The sequence below is a fragment of the Aotus nancymaae genome, unplaced genomic scaffold (genome assembly GCF_030222135.1).
Source record: "Aotus nancymaae isolate 86718 unplaced genomic scaffold, 86718_ANA_hifiasm-v0.15.2.pri h1tg000016l, whole genome shotgun sequence".
Taxonomy (NCBI): Eukaryota; Metazoa; Chordata; class Mammalia; order Primates; family Aotidae; genus Aotus; species Aotus nancymaae.
In genome coordinates, this window is record NW_026988428.1 from 56,559,113 (window position 1) to 56,579,312 (window position 20,200).

Consider the following 20,200-nt stretch of genomic DNA (forward strand, 5'->3'; position numbering starts at 1 on the left):
CAGAAAAATAAAAAATAAAGTTACTTCTATATTACTAGGTAGCACCTGTGGATTAATATTATGTTACCTTTCTCAATCATAACATCAGAATCATGATTTTTCATTTTAACTATACACATACTTCTTTATCTGTATCTTATTAAAGTGTAAACTATTCTACTGCAAAAGTTAACCTATCTCGGAACACATCAAGTTTAGAAAGAAAAATATATAGCTTATAAAATCCAGATGAGTTTTCACTAGTCTAATACTTAATATTCAATTTTAACCATAAAATTCAAGTATGCTCTTAAGAATTTTAAAATAAAAACTAACATAGTTTGATACTCATTGCTCAAGAAATCAGCTGTCATAAAGGGTTTGAATAATGTGGTTGCTAGAATGTAAAACTTTAAATTGTTGAAGGTTATATTTATTATTAAGTGTGATTATTCTCCTGAACACTTTTTGTTTTTGGTAACTTTAACTTTTTGAAGTGTTCAGGACAGCTGTCTTGTAGAACTGTCCCACATTGTGGATTTTCATGATTGTTTCCTCATGGCATTGTTTAACTTGCTCCTCTATCTTCTTTATTTTTGTACACTGGAAGGTATAGGGGTTTAACTGGATTCAGATCCACCATTTTCAGGAAGGAGGCATCATAGGTATGCTGTATCCTTCATACTGCACCCTATCAGAAGGCATATGATGTTCCACTATTAATTATATGAACTTGATTGCTTGGTTAAGGTGCTGACCACCACATCTCCCCATTACAAAGTACATTTTCCCCAATCTGAGGTCAAATACTTTGGCACTAGGAGAACTATGTGTTCCTTGACAGCTTTTCACCTAATCATTTAGGTAGCCATTGCAGATCCTTATTTGAAGTGGTTATTACACTGGGAATTGAAAAATGGTGATTTGCTAACTGATCACTGCACCCACATTAGATAGATGGTATTCTTCCATAAAGAACTGTTATTTCTTTACTCCATCCTCCCCCTTTGTTTCTGCAGTATCACTATAAACTCATAAATTTTTATTTATTCAACGTGTTATAATTAATTATAATCATTATTCTTTCTGATATTCAAATTATTCCAAATTTGATCAGTAGTACTTCCAAGCTAGCCTCTTAGCTAATGGTATCCCTTTCATACAAAGTCATTAGTCTGTGAGCATTTGCTTGCCTTCTAGCACAATAAGATAATCCAGCCTCATCTTTCACTTCTGCCCCAGAACTGAAATCCCAAATCCTATTCATGGAATAAAAAACAATCTGGTTTATGCTGATATTTCCATTTCAAATATAACATTATAATATTTTTTCTAATTTTCTTCTTCTTCTTTTTTTTTTTTGAGACAGTCTGGCTCTGTTGCCCTGGCTGAAGTGCAGTGGTGTGATCATGGTTCGCTGCAGCCTTGACCTCCTGGGCTCAAGCAATGCTCCCACCTCAGGCTCCCAAGTAGCTGGGACCACAGGCACACCATGCCTGGCTAATATATACATTAGGATGAGTTCTCCTATCCTATCTTTATATATTATTATCATAATAATAATAATACTATTATAAGGTTGGTATAAAAGTAATTGCAGTTTTTGTCATTACTTTTAATGGCAAATAGAAATATATTCTATTTCTTTAAAAATAAAACGTTTGGCAGGGAACAGTGACTCACATCTGTAATCCCAGTACTTTGGGAGGCCAAGGAAAAAAGACTGCTTGAGTCCAGAAGTTTGAGACTAGCCTGGGTAACACAGGGAGAACTCATCTTTACTGTCTCTAAAAAAAACCAAAACAAAACAAATTAAGTTTAAAAATAAAATAACTGAGAAACGATAGTTATTAAATCTGGATAAATATATGTACTTTATTCTACTAACTTTTCCATAATCTCTTGATTTTTCAATTTAAAAAATACTGGATTATTTGATTACATAACATAAAATGTTAATGCTTAAAAGTTAACTCTTATAAAAGTTAATATATAAGCAAAATATCACACTTACTCTGAGAAGTATTTCTGTGGCTACATTGAATTTAAGATGAAGGAGCTCCTGCAGTTGTAGAATTGATCCTTGGTGCTGTATTATATTTTTAACTTGCAAATCACATGGTGAAATTTCTAATAAAATAAATTTCAATTTTTCAATTAACTGTAAAGTAAAAGAATATTTCAATTAATTCTCTGGGAAATAGTCAAGGACAAGTGAAAAAGAAAATGTTCTATCGCTTTTGAATTGAGGAACGCATCCTTAACAAAACAAATAGAAATCCTTTCCTGTATTTATTCTGTAATTTAAGATCATAAACAAAAAATTTCCCCCCAAACTCTCTTAAAATTAATTATAATACACTGAACAAATAAAAATCCATGAGTCTATAGTGACAGATATTCAGAAATGAAAGTGGAAGGTGGGGTGGAGAAAGAAGAATGCCATCTATCCAATGTGGATGCAATGATCAGTTAGCAAATCACCATTTTTCAATCCCCAGTGTAATAACCACTTCAGATAAAGATCCTCAAGGCTACCTAAATGATTAGGTGAAAAGCTGTTGCGGAACACATAATTCTTTCGGTCCAAAGTATTTGACCTCAGATTGGGGAAAATACTTTGCAATGTGGAGATTTCATGGTCAACACCTTAACCATGTGATCAAATTCACTTCATTAAATTAATAATGGAACATTATTAATTATGGCTTCTGAGAGGATGCAGTATGAAGAGCACAACATAACCTACGATGCCTTCTTGCTGAAATGGTGGCTGTGAGTCTAATTAAACCCTCAGACCTGTCAGTTAACTACGTGTAACAGAGCTTTCATTAGCAAGTCGATAAATGAGTGGCAACTTGTCATTACCTAAGACTGAGAAACAATAGGAAAAACAACAATATAACAACAATGAGGAGAAGGAGATGGAAGAGAACTACAAATATTTTTACTCAATACTTACTATACACCAGGAACTGTTCTAAACACTGTATACATTTTAATTCCTCTAGTCTTCATTATAACTCTATGAGGTAGATAATGTTATTGTGCATATTTTATAGATGAGGAAACTGAGGCACAGTGTGATGAAGGAACAACTAGTAAGTGGCAGAATATAATTTTGAACACTGACACAGACAATACACAGAAATTTTCTGAATGGAGACAGGCAGCAGCATAGCATAGGGTAGTATGGACTCAAGCAAGAATGCTGGGCTTCAATCCTGGCCACCTCTCAACTGGAAGTGTGATCTTGGGAAAGTTATTTAACATCTCTGTGCCTCAACTTCCTCATTTGAAAAATGGGGTTTACAGTACCTATCTCATAGTGTTATTATAAGAACTCAAAAAGTTACTATTTCCAAAGTTTGGCATAGATTAAGCACTATATGAGTTTATTAATTTGGAAATTGGTGATTACTGCGGGGCCATTTCCGTCTGTTACTGCTATCCAACTCCACTTGCTTTACAGTTTTCTGCTTTCATTTCCTATTGCTGTGATTACTCCCCTCTTCTGTCTCCTGTGTTACTGAACTTACCCTTTTCTCATCTTTTTTTGCTTTTTATTACTTCTATTCTGACTCTTCATTCTTGTAACAGGAAGATGTCCCTTGCAGCTCATCACCGGTGAACTCTAGTGCTACTTCCCACTACCTCCCTGCTAACTGCAAAGTACCAGATTCCTAAGCTGACATCATGCCATGGCAGCCTCTCTGGTAAAGAGGATGTGTAGTATTAAGAACACTGTATGATTAATCCACTGGCATTTAAATAGCTCAAACTGTATGGGAGACTTTTTGGGCCTTTGCAAAGTCAGAGTAAGGTCCATCTAAGGTCTCATAGTGGACTGTAAGCAAATCACAATATTTGTTTCTTTATTTGTTAAATGACTCTCATAACCTTGTTGTTCAGATTAAATCATGCAACGCATGGTATGAGCTTAAAAGAGTCTACAGTAGGCCGGGCGTGGTGGCTCACGCCTGTAATCCAAGCACTTTGGAGGCCAAGGCGAATGGATCACCTGAGGTCGGGAGTTCAAGACCAGCCTGACCAACATGGTGAAACCCCATCTTAAAATAAAAAAGAGTCCATAGTTATACACTCTTATAAAAACATGAAGAAGTTAAACTACAGCAGCAAAGACAGGAAGCATAAAACTGTGAGGAACTGGCCCAAAAAAAGCATTAAAGGATAATACCAGGAACAAGAGTAGTGAATTCCTTCTAGTTTCTATTATAATGCAAGTGTGTTTAAGTGTGAATTTATTTATCCTAACTTGATGTGACATAAAAAGAAATAAATATTTGGTCTCTGCCCCTTGTTCCTGGTGCAAGCTTCTTAGAATTTCTTGAGGGATAAGAATGAGAGAAACAGTTTTTGTTATTCATAATAAGCCCTTTTCAACCTTACCAGAGTTTATGCTAATGTGATGAGTCTTAGAGGATGGGGACTGATGGCCAGAGGAACCAACCAGGTGATTAGATGGCTGAAACTTTCAGCCCCACTCCCCAGCTTCCAGGATGGGTAGAGGGGATGAAGATGAATTAATCACCAATGGCAAATGATTTAATCAATAATGCCTATATAATGCAGTTTCCATAAAAGCCCCAAACAACAAGGTTCAGAGAACTTCCTGGTTGGTGAACACATTGAGGTGCTGGAAGGGTGGTGTGCCCAAAGAAGGCATGGAAGCTCTACACTCCTCCCTATGGACCTCACCCCTTGTACTTCTTTGTCTAGTTGTTCACTTGTACCCTTTGTAATATCCTTTATAATAAACCAGTAGAGACGAGTAAATGTTTCCCTTTGTGAGCCATTATAGCAAATAACCTGATTTATAACAGGTTGATCAGAAGTGTAGGTGACAACTTGGGACTTGCGACTGGAAGTGGAGGAAGGGGCAGTTTTGTGGGACTGGGGTCTGCACTAGCTCTAGGTTTTCAGTACCAGCATTGGATCAAAGGACACTCAGCAGGTGTCTGGAGAGTTAGACAATTGGTTGGTGTGAGAAAACCACACACTCATTTGAAGTCAGAAGTGTTATAAGCATAAACACACTTTTTTTTTTAATTTAGAATTTCTTGAGCTACTTGAATCTGAGGATTCACACCTTTCATCAATTCTGGAAAATTTTCAGCCATTATCTCTTTGAATGTTGTCTCTCTTCCATTCTTCTGTATCCCTTCTAGTACTTCTTTCCATATATTTTTAGCCCTTCTTACTCCATCATATATGTCTGTCAACTGCTCTTTCATATTTTCTCTTTCTTTCGGTAAATTATTCCAATCCAACTTTTGATTCACTCATGATTAAAAATTCTCTGCCAGGTGCAGTGGCTCATGCCTGTAATCCCAGCACTTTGGGAGGCTGAGGTGGGAGGATCACTTGAGGTCAGGAGTTTGAGACCATCCTGGCCAACATGGTAAAACTTCATCTCTACTAAAAATACAAAAATTAGCTGGGCATGGTGGCATATGCTTGTAATCCCAGCTATTTGGGAGGCTGAGGCATGAGAACTGCTTGAACCCAGGAGGTGGCGGTTGCAGTGAGCTGAGATCGCACCACTGCACTCTAGCATGGGTGACAGAAGGAAACGATGTCTCAAAAAACAAATAAAAATAAGTAAATAAAAATTCGCAGTGGAGACATTTTTGTTTCTCATTCACTGAGCTAAAGATAAGCCAAACACATCTTATAATCTCCTTCTGCACAATGAATTTTTCACCTGTTATCCATAATATCTTTTGAGGCTCCCAGCCATACAGGAGTCCCTGATTCAACTTGCCACCTTGTATGTACTCTAGGCTTTGCCTCTTGATGGCCCTTTGAACCAATGCTAAGCCACTAGCAGTTAGCTGGTACTCTCTGGGAAGCCACTGGCTTCGAGACTTTCTTACTTTCTGGATTGTTTTATGGTCTCTAAGGTTAACCTTACTTTTTGGTGATTGGGGCAATGAATTAAAAATTTTTTTTAATAAATTAAGTTTTTTTTCCCCCCAGTATTTTTAAGTGCATTGTAAAGTGTAAGCTTCTCAGGTTAGTCTAACCATCCTATTTGCAGGAACAAAAGTTAGAATATTCTTATTTATTTTTGCACTCCCACTGAGTGTATACCTGGCACCCAGTAAACACTAAAAATCATGGGTATTAAATTACTGAATAGTGGATATTCCAACTGAGGATAAAATTACCCACTACTCCCACTCAAGTTATTTACATGAATGCATGCAACTTGATTTTCTTTTTTTTTTGCTTGATTAGACAGACAGACAATCAATGTTTTATGATATGCTGACCTTAGCTAACATGGCAAGAAATTCTTAGAACGTGTAAAAAGAAAATGAAAAGATTTCAATTACTTCTTTTGCTATAGCCAAGGATTCAGAAGCGGCAGTGTTATTATTTTGCAAATAATATATTAATTTATATTTTGAGTTAATATCAAACTATTTGTAACAGCCAGTTTATAGGAAAATACATAAACACCTACATTTAGCACTACTTTACTCTTCTCAATCACTTCCTCAAAAGTCTCATTTGTTTTCTCTTTCCACAAGCTAATAAAAGTATTCATTTCTTGGGCTACTGAAGGATCAGGACTCCCATCACATTGAATGTAGTGTTTCCACTGTGGAATAAAAATGTTTAAAGGTTCACATTGATGAAGATTCAACCAAAGATTAAATGACTTCTTTTTTGAAGTATAAATTCTTATAACCTAGTTTAATCAATTTAGATAAAAACATGATGGCTTTAACTAATAACTTGAGAGAGCTCTAAAATAACCAAATTCTTCTTCATCCAGTACTTTCTAATCCTTAATATTCAGATAAATAGAAGTACTAACTACTTTCATATATTTAATTTTACAGTATCATTTATAAGTAGTTTTTGTTTTGCTTGGTTTTCCTCTCTAATCATAGAACTGCTTATTTGCAAAGGCCAACACCTGGGCTAATTTCTACTTCCCAAATTACTACTAATTACTAGTTGTCGCTGGCATTTTAGTACAAGTCCTTCCATTCATTTTGTATGTAGTTTATGCAAATTTCACATTTGTAATCATACTGTGCGGTATTTAGAATTTTTCACTTAAGATATACCACAATCTTTAGCCATATTATAATAGTTTTTCATTTTTCTTCTGATATTCACCCCTATTATTTCCCGTTATGCTGTTTTGAGCAAGACTAGATTGCCTTAAGCACAAAACTTTTACGTTTTAATTTCGCAGAATTTCCCTAGTATACATTCCCAACAATTGAGTCAAAGAATATAAACATTTCAAGGACATTATAACTGACAAATAGCTTTCTACAAAGTTATGTTACTTTGTCAGATGAGAGGTTTTTTTAAAAAAGATAAATTTAAAGTTTCTTGGCATCAAAATGAGACTACAACTCCCTCTTGTGGTGGCAAAAGTATTAGCTACAAAAAGAGAAATCAGTCTTACCTGAGAAAGCAATCTAGTCTCCTGTTTCAATTTCTCTGCTTCAGGAAAACACCCCTCTAATAAGCAAAGTTCTTCAAGTTCTTCATTTCTCCTTTCTAGATCCTGTTGCACGGGGACAGATACATTTATCTGTTCTTTAATTGTAGCTTTATGTTTCACAAGTAACATCTAAAACTTAACGTGGTTAAAGGTATAACTGCAGTTTCAAAATGAATACTAAAATTAGTTTGAATATAACTGATATTTCCAAAAGGTTTCATCTGAAACAGTGGCTTACAAAGTATGATCTATAGACTCTTGGTGGGCACCTAAAACCTGGGATCTGTGAGGTCAAATCTATTTCCATAATAATAATATTATTTGACTTTTTCATCGAGTACCTATTTGCATTGATTGTGCAAGATGGTGTAAAAGTGCTGATGTCTTAGCACAAATCAGGCAATGACCCCAAACAGTACTCTTTCTAGGTGAAGTGGTGAGGGGAAGGAGCCAGCTTCACAAAAGGGTGCAGGGGTAGGGTGGGGTCTCACACCTGTAATCTCAGCACTTTGGGAGGCCGAGGCAGGCGGATCACGAGGTCAGGAGTTGGAGACCATCCTGGCCAACATGGTGAAACCCCGTCTCTACCTAAAATTCAAAAATTAGCTGAGCATGGTGGCGTGTACCTGTAATCCCAGCTACTCAGGAGGCTGAGGCAGAAGAATGACTTGAACCCAGGAGGCGGAGGTTGCAGTGAGCTGAGACTACATGACCGCACTCCAGCCTGGGCGACAGAGACAGATTCAGTCTCAAAAAAAAAGAATGCCCAGATGAAGAGGTGAATATTATTAATTGTATTAAATCTTAACCCTAAGTACATGTCTTTTTAATATCCTGTTGGATAAAACGGGAACTATGCATAAAGCTCTTCTGCATATGGAATGACCATACTGTCTTAAGAAATATCACTTGTGCAATTATTTGACTATTTTGGCGACATTCTCTCAAAAATGAATGAATGGAGCGTGTCACTTCAAGGAAACAACTCAAAATGTTTGTTGCCAATGATAAAATTCAAGCTTTCAGGCAAAAATTCAAATTTTAGAAAACTTGTATCCATCACTGTAAGCTTGACAGTATTCCGATCCTTAAAAACTTCTGATTTGATTGGCGATTATACTAATGTATGTGATTTTTGATAATGAATAATAAGTTACATCAACATTTGGAAGCAAATAATTTAGTGAACCAAAGTTTTTCAAGCAAGCAACACATGATAATGCCAAATCATATATGGAAACAAGATCTATTCAGAGGGTAAGATAAATCAATGCTTCAAGATAACAGAGTATGAATAGTTCATTGATACAGTTTCATATTCCACATTAAGAAACTACGACTTGTAGAGTTTTGATATACTATCAAAGAAGAATATCCACAATTATCAGAAAGGCTATTAAAATATTCTTTTTTTTCCAACTCCATATCTGTACAAGGCCAGATTTTCTTTATATGCTTCATACAAAACAATACATTGCAACAGATGGAGTACTGAAATAGATATGAGAATCCAGCTGTCTTCTGTTAAGTCAGATATCAAATAAATTTTTCAAATATAAACAATGTCATTCATTTCCTTAATTTTAAAAAAATAGTTGTTTCTTTAAAAGTGTTAATGTATTTACTTATGTTTAATAAAGTTTATTTTTAATCAACATGTAATGTCTGTTAATGTAAGCATTTTAAAATTTATCAGTTTTAATTTCCAATATGGTAAATATTGATAGATGTAATCCACATAAACATAAGCTCCTTTGGGTGGGGGGGTCTTCAGTTTTTAATAGTAATGGAATTTGTCCTGAGAACAAAGTATTTCAGAATTATTGATCTAAAAGATTCTAGTGAAAAAGAAAAGTGAAACTAACAAAGGAGAGGTAGAATTTGAGTATTTTGAAATTTTGTTTTGGTTCCTGTTAAATTGTCTATAAAACAGATTCATGCATGCTTAAAGGTTACAAGCACAGGCTCTGCTGCAAGCCTTGCTTAGATCCAAGTCTTGGCTATGCCACTTATTAGATGCTTAATCTTCCATGCCTCAATTTCCTCATCTGTGAAATCTGGGTAACAATGTCACTTATCTTGGTTGGATTAAGTTCATGTAGGCCTAAATATTACTGGTAGCTATGGACTGAGAAGGACATTAAATGACAATAGATCTGATAACCATAGTTTAATTATTCTAAGAACATTATTAATGTTTATTTACCTTTGCTTCAAGTCGACTCCACTTTTCTTTCTCAATTCGCTGTATTTCAAGCCTTTCCATTTCTTCTTTCTCATGTTTTAAACGGGCTTCCTCTAAAGAACCAAAAAAAATTTTTTTCCCTCAGTGAATAGATCACTGTATTTTTAAGCCCTTGAAATTACTTCTAATATTTTCAAGATGTAGTGGTGGAATCTTTTATAGAAGTCACAGTCTTTATTACACAGTAGAAACGAGAAAAGTGTCAGCTCTTCTTTCTTCAAGAAAGTAACATGACTCTCTGGGTGCGGTGGCTTATGCCTATAATCCCAGTACTTTGGGAAGCCAAAGCAGGTGGATCACAAGGTCAGGAGTTGGAGACCAGCCTGGCCAACATGGTGAAACCCCATCTCTACTAAAGATACAAAAAATTAGCCGGGTGTGGTGGCACACACCTGTAATCCCAGCTACTCGGGAGGCTGAGGCAGGAGAACTGCTTAAACCTGGGGGATGGAGATTGCAGTGAGCTGAGATCATGCCATTGCACTCCAGCCTGGGCAACAGGGCAAGAGTCTGCCTCAAGCATAATATTTTTCTTCTCCAAAAAGTTTATAGCAATCCAATAGTGATTTTAACCAACAAAATCTGGCAGACCTATCATGGCAATTAAGAGGAAGTCAAGTCTTCAGAAGACTTCCATAATCTTGTGACATCTACAACTTCAGATGTAATTATCTTAATCTTTTCGTGCTCTCACTATTAAAAACAAAATGTGAAATATATATTGAAGAGTATCAGTTTAATCCAATATAAATAAAACACGCCCCAAGACATAGATCCTGATATTGTATTTTTATTGGGAGTCACCTAAAGAAAGAGTGTATAAGATTATACATAAAAAATCAACATGGAACCTGAGAACAGTCTTTTAAAAACCTGTATCTAAATACTCAGATTTTAAAAATCACTTTTTGGTAGTTTAATAAACACTTTTTATCAATGTTTAATTGATTTTTAACAAATGAAATTAGTATTTTAAATTTGGCAAATAATATTATTAAAAAATGTAGGCTGCTCTGTGTATTTCTTGCCAATGTATATTTCCCACATTTAATGAATTTGAGAGTCAGAATTTTACTGAAACAATCATTACCAATGCTCCTAATTTCATCAGTAAATATAAACACTTCAAGATAGGGTTACCAGAATTAGCAAATTAAAACACAGGATGTTTAATTGAATTTGAATTTTAGATAAAGAATAATTTTTTTTTAAGTTAAGAATGTCCCAAGTATTGCATGGGGCAAACTATCCCTATTATTCATTTGATTATCTGAAAGTTAAATTTAACTACACTCCTGTATTTTATCTGGCAACCCTACTTCAATATATATCTGGAAGGGACTGGCATGTACTAACATATTTCTGGATACTTTCTAAATGATAGCTATCTATCATAAAACACATTAAATTTTAAAATTTAAAAACTTTGGAAAAATATTGACTGTACTGCAGAAGACCAACCTATCATTACTATCACCTGTATCTGTAAACAGTATCACTATTTATTTTGTACCTTCCTCTTTCAGTCGTCTCTCTTCCTCCTCTTGTAGCAGCTTCAATCGTTCAGCTTTGGTGATTTTCTTTTTCTTACTGCCAGACTTAACAAAGGCCACATCATAAAAAAGGCGATTAACATGCAAGTTACTTTAAAAACACATCTTTTCAAATACTAATTATGAAAAACATTTTTGCTTTCATAAAACCAGACTTTCATGAACTCATTCAACAAATAAGACTGCCTATTAGTGTAAAGCCTTGACTCAGTGCATTGAAGGACAAAGTTTGGAAACAGGAAAAATAATATAAATTATTCAAAGGCAAGGGTGACAGTGACAAGTATGTACAATTTAAATAATTCTCATTCCCAGTTTCCATATCTTTAAAATGGTGCTAAAGAAAACCTCATCTTGTAGGAAATAAAGTAGAACATATGTAAAAGCAGTTTGAAACTGTACATTTATAAAATTGAAAAGTATTCTTATGACTAACAAGTATACAGAGAGTTATTTTGCAAGTCTGAAGGAAGGAGAGATTACTTTCAACAGTGAGGAGCAAGTAAAATGTCTACAGAGTAGGTGATATTTAAATTTGTGCTCAAAGGATTTTTATCATTCAGAAGAAGATACTCCAAGAAGAGGGAGAAGCAGGTACAAGATAAGGTGTTGAAAGAGCACTGGATGGGCCAACAAGTTCAGTGGGCCTTGGAAAGACTCCAAGAAGAGGTGATGAAGGAAATGAGAATGTGAAAGAAGGCTAGAGCCTATGCTAAAGAGTTTGGACATTATTCTAAGAGAAATGGAAAACTCCTAAAAGTTTTTGAGAAGGGCTGTGGCTATGAAGAATATAACTTTGAAAATTAACCTGCTATTGGAGAAAAAACATAAAGAGGATACCATTTTATTAACAATATGCCATACTATTAACAAGACTCAAAAAACTGAAGTCCTGGTAGAGTTTAGTGAGTAGATGGCATTTCAATTTGTGGCCAAAGGATTTTAACATTTAAGAGAAGATATCCCAAAAAGAGAGAAATGAAGGTGCAAGATAGGGAGGTGAATGGGCACTGGATGGGCCAACAAGGTCAACGGGCCCTGGAAATGCAGAGAGACTCCAATAAATATTTTATAAGCTAATTTACTTAGTAATGATTAAAATTGGAAGTAAAGAGAAGAGAGAGTCAGGAGACAGTCTGACAGAGGGAGAATGGCAGTCCGGAACAGGTGAATTTGAATGAAGAATTGTTAAAAATAATTTACGCGTAATTAGTACAAAATGCTGGTAGATCATTCAGGCAATTCTTGCAGGCACTAGAACTATAGAACTGAGGTTTAGCAAAGAGGTCAGTCCTATGGAAGCAGATTTGAGAGCAATTTCTATGATAACCACCTCTTCTCCATTTTCACATGGGAAAGCTAAAGAGAATAGCACCATCTAAATTTAAGAAGAATCTATAGAAAGAGTAGTTAATTCTTGGGATGTATAGACTCTTGAATTTTCCCTTTTTGGTTCACCTTCTCTAAGATGCTCATAGACTCCACTGGTTCCACTGGAATCTCTAACCCATTGCCCCTACCACTTTTTCACTGTTCTTCAACCTCCTCTATCCCTTCCTTTCCTCCTTTCCCAGGTTAGATTTCACAGTTCATCACCCTTATCACTATCTTACATACCTCCACTTTCCCTATTCTCCTCGTCCTCTAAAAAGCTCAGCTGGCTAAATCAGTGAAACTCAACTTTCCATTTATTCTGTGCTAGTAATATGAGCAGCTGAACCTTATCAGAGAAAACACACCTGGGCTCAAATTTATCAGCATAATTTTAAAACAGACTCTAGATTGTGAATTTTAGCTCCAGATTGACTGTAAGAACAAACCAGCAATCCCAAGAGGACCCACAGACCCCCCTTCCCTGAAGGAAGTGGACTGCTCCTGTAGGACCCAGGAGACACCCCAAATACTGTGAGTACCCCAATTGTGCAAGTGGGAAAGGAAGACGCTCCTCTCATAAACACACACCCCCACTGGAGAAGCTGAAGGTCTATTTGCAGGAGAACTTTCTGACTTTACCTGGAGCTGAGTCAAGTTAGAGAGCTGAGCTAAATACAGGGGTAGTGGAAGCAGCAGAAAGGCCCTGGGAGCTCGCTGGGTCCCCAAGCAGCCCATTCCTGCACCACAGGGATCCATTGGGCGGGTGGCCAGAGAAGCAGGGGGTAAAACTCCACAGGGAAAAGGAATTCTCTAGCAGGACTTTGTAACAATTTGAATGGGGCAAGAAGCTCCCTTGCCAGAACTTGAGGGAGGGTACAAATTGACAGTCTGATTCCCATCAGGAGTAAAATATCAGGGGTTAGGTTATCACAGGTCAAGAAATGACCAAAGAGCAGAAAGTATTTTTTAACAGTGCAACAGCTCCTTAAGGCTATCCAGTGCACCGTAGAGCCTGGAACTCTACATAAGCTTATGTTCTTAATTCGGCAGGAATGCCCTTGGTTTCCTGATCAAGGAACCTTAGATTGAGAGTTATGGGAACAGGTAGGTCACTGCCTGAAAAGAGGATATGAGCAAGGTCAGTTTACTAATGTTACTATTTTGATGACCTGGGCGCTGGTATGCTCTGCATTGTATCCTCTTTATCTGCCAGAAGATGATGTCAAACAGCCCATCTTCTCCACCTGAAGGAAATTCAGGAGATTTAAAGAAGAAGAAAAAACAGGAACCAGAACAACAGGGAGAGATTTCTCTCCCCACTTCATTCCCTTCTATGGAGAATAAGAAAGAGATTTTTTTCTAGTGATGGTAAAAATGGACCGGAGTCTTTTCTTCCACCCTTAAAGGGACCTGCATCTGTTGGCTCCATTCAGACACCAGCACCTCCCATCCCCCTTGAGGAGACTGGAGGCAGCCCAAGGGACGGTTCTTGGATAAGACCCCCGTTTAGTGAACTTCTATATGATTGGGTGGCCTCATCTGCTTGACAAATTTCCCTGCCGGAGGGGTGCCTCCAGGAGGGAAGGAAATTCTCACTTCCTACTTCCAGCATTGGCCTTCTTGGCCCTGTCTTTTTTCTGTTTCCCTGGAGTGTAAGGGAAAGTTGCATGCTGCCTCCTGGGTTTCATTCCAGAAAGCTCTGCTTTCTTGCTGCCCACAGAGGCCTGGGCCAGGAGAGTTGCTAAGATGCTATGGAGTGCCCATTTAGTCATTGGCAGTCTAGGTAAGTTGCCTCTTTCTGGGTTTGTGGTGATGGAGGGGAGACCAAGAGGTACAGACCGAGTCCCTGGGTGGCTGCAGGTAGCTCCAGCCTGGTCCTGAGAATCTTCCTCACCATAGTCCAGAAAGTGGCCTGCTGCCTGCTGTGCTGCTGCTTTTCCTACTTCTGCCCTTCCCTGCCACCCCTTGTATGTCTCAGCTGACAAGCAATTCCTTGTCTTCCCTGGCTCTCTAGGGAAAGGGCTAATAAACAGTCTATGTGCACCCCAACCTTATTAGCCTAAGATGGGCAGAGGAATATAGAGCAGCCTAAAGAGTTCTGGGGGAGAAGCCCACTAATAAGGGGTGCTCTCCCATAGCCATATGTTAAATGCTAACTAGGCTGAGGTAGACAAGCTCTGCTAGCTGCTGTCATCTTCAGAAGATAGACACAGCAGTAAGGCATGTTTGTTTCACTTTCTTATAAAATGTTCAGAAGCACTGTGGCTGGGAAACTTCAAAGCAGACCCTATGCTGCATGTCTGCTCCTCCCCTGAGCCTCTCTGCTTGGGGGTGGTAAAAATACTAAAAAGCCCAGTATATTTTCAGTACCTTACCTAACAGGGTCGGCTCCAAGCGGCCAGGAGGATGAGGGGAGTGGTTTTCTCCCAGCCTGTTACCATCTTGCCTCTTGTCTCTGCGCTTACACACACACTTTACCACCTGGTCATTCTCTGGCCTCTTGCTGCTACTTGTAGTATAAGGGCAGCAACAAGTGGCAGACTGTTAAAAAGAGAGGCTGCCTAAGGAGCCTGGAGCAGATGGGAAGAAACCGGCCACAGCCCAACTTTCCCAAGCTCACTTCTAAGACATTCCAGCTAAAGGCTAATGAAAGAAAATGGCCAACACCTAAAGACGTTCTAAAATGTTTTGGGTTTTTTTTTTTCCTAATTTTTACACACTTAAGCTAACTCAATGCATGTTGCAGTCACATTCAAATGACTTTGAAGGGCCAGAATATGGTAACTTAAACTTAAAATAGTCATCCCTTCCATGCCTTAGTTTAACAGGTACGCTTTATCTTTTGCCATTTCTGTATTTTATGTGCTATTTACCTGTCTCATAATCCCTCTAAACATATGCAAAAGAACACAGATTTAATAGCTTCTCTTCTCATAAAGGAACATCAATGTTGTGTCCAATTGTCAGGATATGACCCTGCTACTCTTTTCCCACTGTTAAGCAAGGAACAATGTCATACTCTCTTAGCTTGTGATCTTGATTGGCAAATAGCAATGGCTGTCTTTATTGGTAATGTCCGCTTTCATTTACCAGCCTTTAAGCTCCTAAACTTTTTGCAAACTGTGCCTGTTAAATTTGTATCTTTTGTTGTCTCTGAGCTTTTGCTTCACACCAGTACTGCCTTTACAGATGGTATAAAAAAAACTAAAGGGACAGCTATAGTGTGGCAAGACGCCATGCAAAATTGGCAACGCAAAATTCAGGAACATTTAAAAACTACGCAATAGGTGGAGTTAGGTGCCCTAATATTGGCCTTACCAATTTTTCCTCACCAAGACATAAATATAGTTAGTAATTCCGCTTATGTGGTGTATAGTATTACTCATTTAGATCTTGCACATGCAAAGAGCATTACTAATGAATCTCTACTAGCTTGGTTTCTTGCAGTGCAAGAGCTCCTCTGTGCCCATCGTCACCATCTTTATATCACCCATATTCGCCCTCATTCTGGGCTACCTGATCCCTTATCAGAAGGGAATGCTCGAGCTGATGCTCTGATATAACCACAAATGTGGTTTGTAGACTTTCCTGCTTTTTTGCGAGATCATGCTTTTTTCATCAGAATGCCCACAGTCTTAAACAACAGTTTTATTTCACACTTGCTCAAGCTTGCATGCTTATTAAAACTTGTCCTGATAGCCAACAGCATTCTCTCTCTCCTTTCCCTTAGGGCCTGGTGCCAACCCAGGAGGCCTGGTGCCTAATGCTATCTGGCAAACTGATGTTAACTTAGTATCCACCTTTTGGACATTTTAAATTTCTCCACATTACCATGGACACTTATACAAGCTTGATACATGCTACCCTCTGGACTGGAGAAAAAACTAAAGATGCAATTGCTCATTTGTTTAAATCTATTATAACTTTAGGACTTCCACAGACTTATAAAAACTGATGTTATCTTAGTACTCAATTAACATATGCAGTACAACTTCAACACATACAACACAAAACTGGCATTTTCTATAACTCAGCTGATTAGGCCATTATTGAATAAACTCATTAAAATCTTAAAGTATATCTTAATAAACAAAAAAGGGGAATATGGGGCTCTCTCCTTGAGAACAGGAGACCACCAAACAATCCCCTCCCGATCATGAAGGACTTGTCATTGGAGAATCAACCAACAATGACGGTGATGACTTGAAAAGCATTTGACATTACCTGAGGACAGCTAAAGAGATGGGATCAACAAGGAACTATCAGGCTTGCCGCCGTGGAAGCCCCTGCAACTGCAGAGAACCAGTTTCATATGTATCTGGCAGTAACTGGGGAAACATCTGAGAAAGACAGGCACGGATGTTGGGGTGACTGGTAACTTGTCATTTGCCAAGTGTGATCAGCTCAAGAACATGTTTATTGGAGTCATGTTCTAAATTCCCATTATTAATGTTACTACATGGTGGGATGCTGACCTGCCTTTGTCTTCTAATGATATTTGTTGGACAGGAGGTCAATAGATGCTCCTGTCCTACCCCTTAACTGAAAATTTGAGGTGGATTAAACTTAAAGACTCCTTGACTTTATCGTCTAGTAATCCCCTTCCTTGTTTTTCCACAACAGCACACGATAAGGGTGTTACTCTCATTCCTCAGGAATATCTTTACTATCAGCCCAAAAGGGGTGCTAAGCTTGCAAATTTGACCTTTATTTCTGCTGTTACCACTAATCTTACTGGGGTCTCTAATGAAGCTACACAAGTGCCTGATCTTCCTATATGACATCTGAGTAGAGACTGAAGATAGAAGTTTGAGGTCGTCCATTCGTCTCCATGTAGACAACCTATGCTGTGTGAAGGGCCTCTGTTTGATAATGACACTTTACTTAATTGGGGCCCCCATGGATATCTTATGTCTGCAAATTAGACTATTGGATTTGGGAGTCTCTCTAATAGTTCTATCACCTGGTCAGAGTATGGGCTTTCAGGACCAATATCACAACTAAAAGGTAAACAAGCTTTAAGCCTGTTCATAACCACATTTGGAGACTAGTCTTCCTTTTTTTTTTTTTTTTGAGACGGAGTTTCGCTCTTGTTACCCAGGCTGGAGTGCAATGGCGCGATCTCGGCTCACCGCAACCTCCGCCTCCTGAGTTCAGGCAATTCTCCTGCCTCAGCCTCCTGAGTAGCTGGGATTACCGGCACGCGCCACCGTGCCCAGCTAATTTTTTGTATTTTTAGTAGAGATGGGGTTTCACCATGTTGACCAGGATGGTCTCGATCTCTTGACCTCGTGATCCACCAGCCTCGGCCTCCCAAAGTGCTGGGATTACAGGTGTGAGCCACCGCACCCGGCCCCGGTCTTCCTTTTTTAAAAGGGTTCTTTCACATGGTGAGTACATTACTAATGGTGGCAACTGTACCCTCTTTTTGCATAATAATGTTACTAATACAGTCATGATTTGTACTACACACTCTTATATACTTCTTCCGTTTGGGCAAGGTATGCCTAATATAGAGCAGAATCAATCCTTTTATAGTATTTAAGTCTCTTCCAGTAGCTGCTATGCTACATGCTTGTCTCATCAAAACATTACACAGTTAAATATAACCTATGTCATGATCTTAAAACAGCATGCAGAATTGTGGCTGCCTGTAAATTTAACCTGGAATTGGAAAGGAGATTCTACCTAGCAGTAATTTAGAAAAGCACATCTGCAAGGGGCTTATCATGACCATTTGTCTTCTCAAATTTCCACTCTTGAGTGTGAATTAAACAACTTGAAGAATGGTCGCAGCAATTACAAACATGTACCATTCACAAATTACAAGAAGGCTTTCAATGGTTAAACCCAAATACTTGGTTGTCTGGGTTAAACATATGCATTTGGGTGATGGTCGCTATTCTTATTCTATTTTGTATCTGTTTGCTAGGCATCTGCAGATGGCTCTGTGCTGCCACCCAACGCATCTATGACCAGAGAAGAATGATAGAAGCTTACCTTGTATTGGATGACCAGCATGCTCTAAGAATTAAACAAGAGGGAAATTTAGGGGGCCCATGGCAACATATTCAAGCTTATGTACATGGCATTTGAGGTCGGGGCATGGAAAAATACTGAGGCACTGTATATGTTATTTGTGCATGGGAATGAAACTCCTTGATCCTGAAAACAGGACAGGGAGTGGAGTGTGTGATGTGATAAGGAACGCTGAAAACAGCCTCCTGAGAATGCAGTTTGAATGTGTAAAGGTCACAGGTACCTCAGTAACCCACCTCAGATGGCCATCTAGTGGATGTCTGTAGTTAATACAAGCACTTTCAATAAATACTTGGATGGATACTGGGGTGGACTCTCAGAAGAGCCATCCACTAGCCCCGCTCAGCTGAAGTGTCTGAGTACTTAGTTCTTGGCATTCACTGCAAGCTGTAAGCTCTGCAGAGGTGAGTGGATGACCTGAGGTCAGGAGGTTGAGACCAGCCTGTTCAACATGGTGAAACTCCGTCTCTAGTAAAAATACAAAAATTAGCTGGGTTTGGTGGCATGGACCTGTGATCCCAGCTTCTCAGGAGGCTGAGGCAAGAGAATCACTTGGACCTGGGAGGCGGAGGTTGCAGTGAGCTGACATCACACCACTGCAATCCAGCCTGGGCAATAGAGCAAGACATCTAAAAAAAAAAAAAATACAGAACCACAGAATGGATAAGAACTCACCAACCATCTGCTGCCTTCAGGAGACTCACCTAACACATAAAAACTCACATAAACTTAAAGTAAAAGGGTAGAAAAGCATTTCATGGAAATGGACACCAAAAATGAGCAGGGGCAGCTATTCTTACAACAGACAAAACAAACTTTAAAGCAATGGTGGTTAAAGGAGACAAAGAGGGATATCATATAAAGGTTAAAAATCTTGTCCAGGATAGTCCCAGTGGCTCACGCCTGTAATCCCAAAACTTTGGGAGGCTGAGGCAGGTGGACTACCTGAGGTCAGGAGGTTGAGACCAGCCTGTTCAACATGGTGAAACTCCCTCTCTACTAAAAATACAAAAATTAGCCAGGTGTGGTGGCAGGCACCTGTAATCCCAGCTTCTCAGGAGGCTGAGACAGGAGAATCATTTGAACCCGGGAGGCGGAGCTTGCAGTGAGCCAAGACTGCACCACTGCCCTCCAAACTGGGTGACAGAGCAAGACTCTGTCTCAAAAAAACCAAACAAGGCCTTGTCCAACAGTAAAACATCACAATTCTAAACATATATGCACCTAATACTGGAGCTCCCAAATTTATAAAACAATCACTAGTAGACCTAAGAAATGAGACAAACAGTCACATAGTAATAGTGGGGGACTTCAATATTCCACTGACAGCACGAGACAGGTCATCAAGACAGAGTCAACAGACAATGGATTTAAATTATACCTTGGAACAAATGGACTTAACAGATATATACAGAACATTCCATCCAACAACTGCATAATTCACACATTCTACTCAACAGCTCATGGAACTTTCTCCAAGATGGACCATATGATAGGCCATAAAATGAGCCTCAATAC

General features: G+C 38.4%; 1 protein-coding gene across 2 annotated transcripts in view; it reads right to left on the bottom strand.

Annotated features, from left to right (window-relative positions):
- DNAI7 (dynein axonemal intermediate chain 7) overlaps window positions 1-20,200 on the bottom strand; it is an 88,348-nt gene that overhangs the window by 42,004 nt on the left and 26,144 nt on the right. For both annotated transcript variants that reach the window (XM_064377361.1, XM_012457158.2), the window contains exons 2-6: window positions 11,230-11,314; window positions 9,678-9,769; window positions 7,433-7,534; window positions 6,470-6,607; window positions 1,994-2,140 (exon numbers count right to left, since the gene is read on the bottom strand). In XM_064377361.1, coding sequence (XP_064233431.1) covers window positions 1,994-2,140; window positions 6,470-6,607; window positions 7,433-7,534; window positions 9,678-9,769; window positions 11,230-11,314 — 564 coding nt within the window. The remainder of the gene's footprint in view (window positions 1-1,993; window positions 2,141-6,469; window positions 6,608-7,432; window positions 7,535-9,677; window positions 9,770-11,229; window positions 11,315-20,200) is intronic.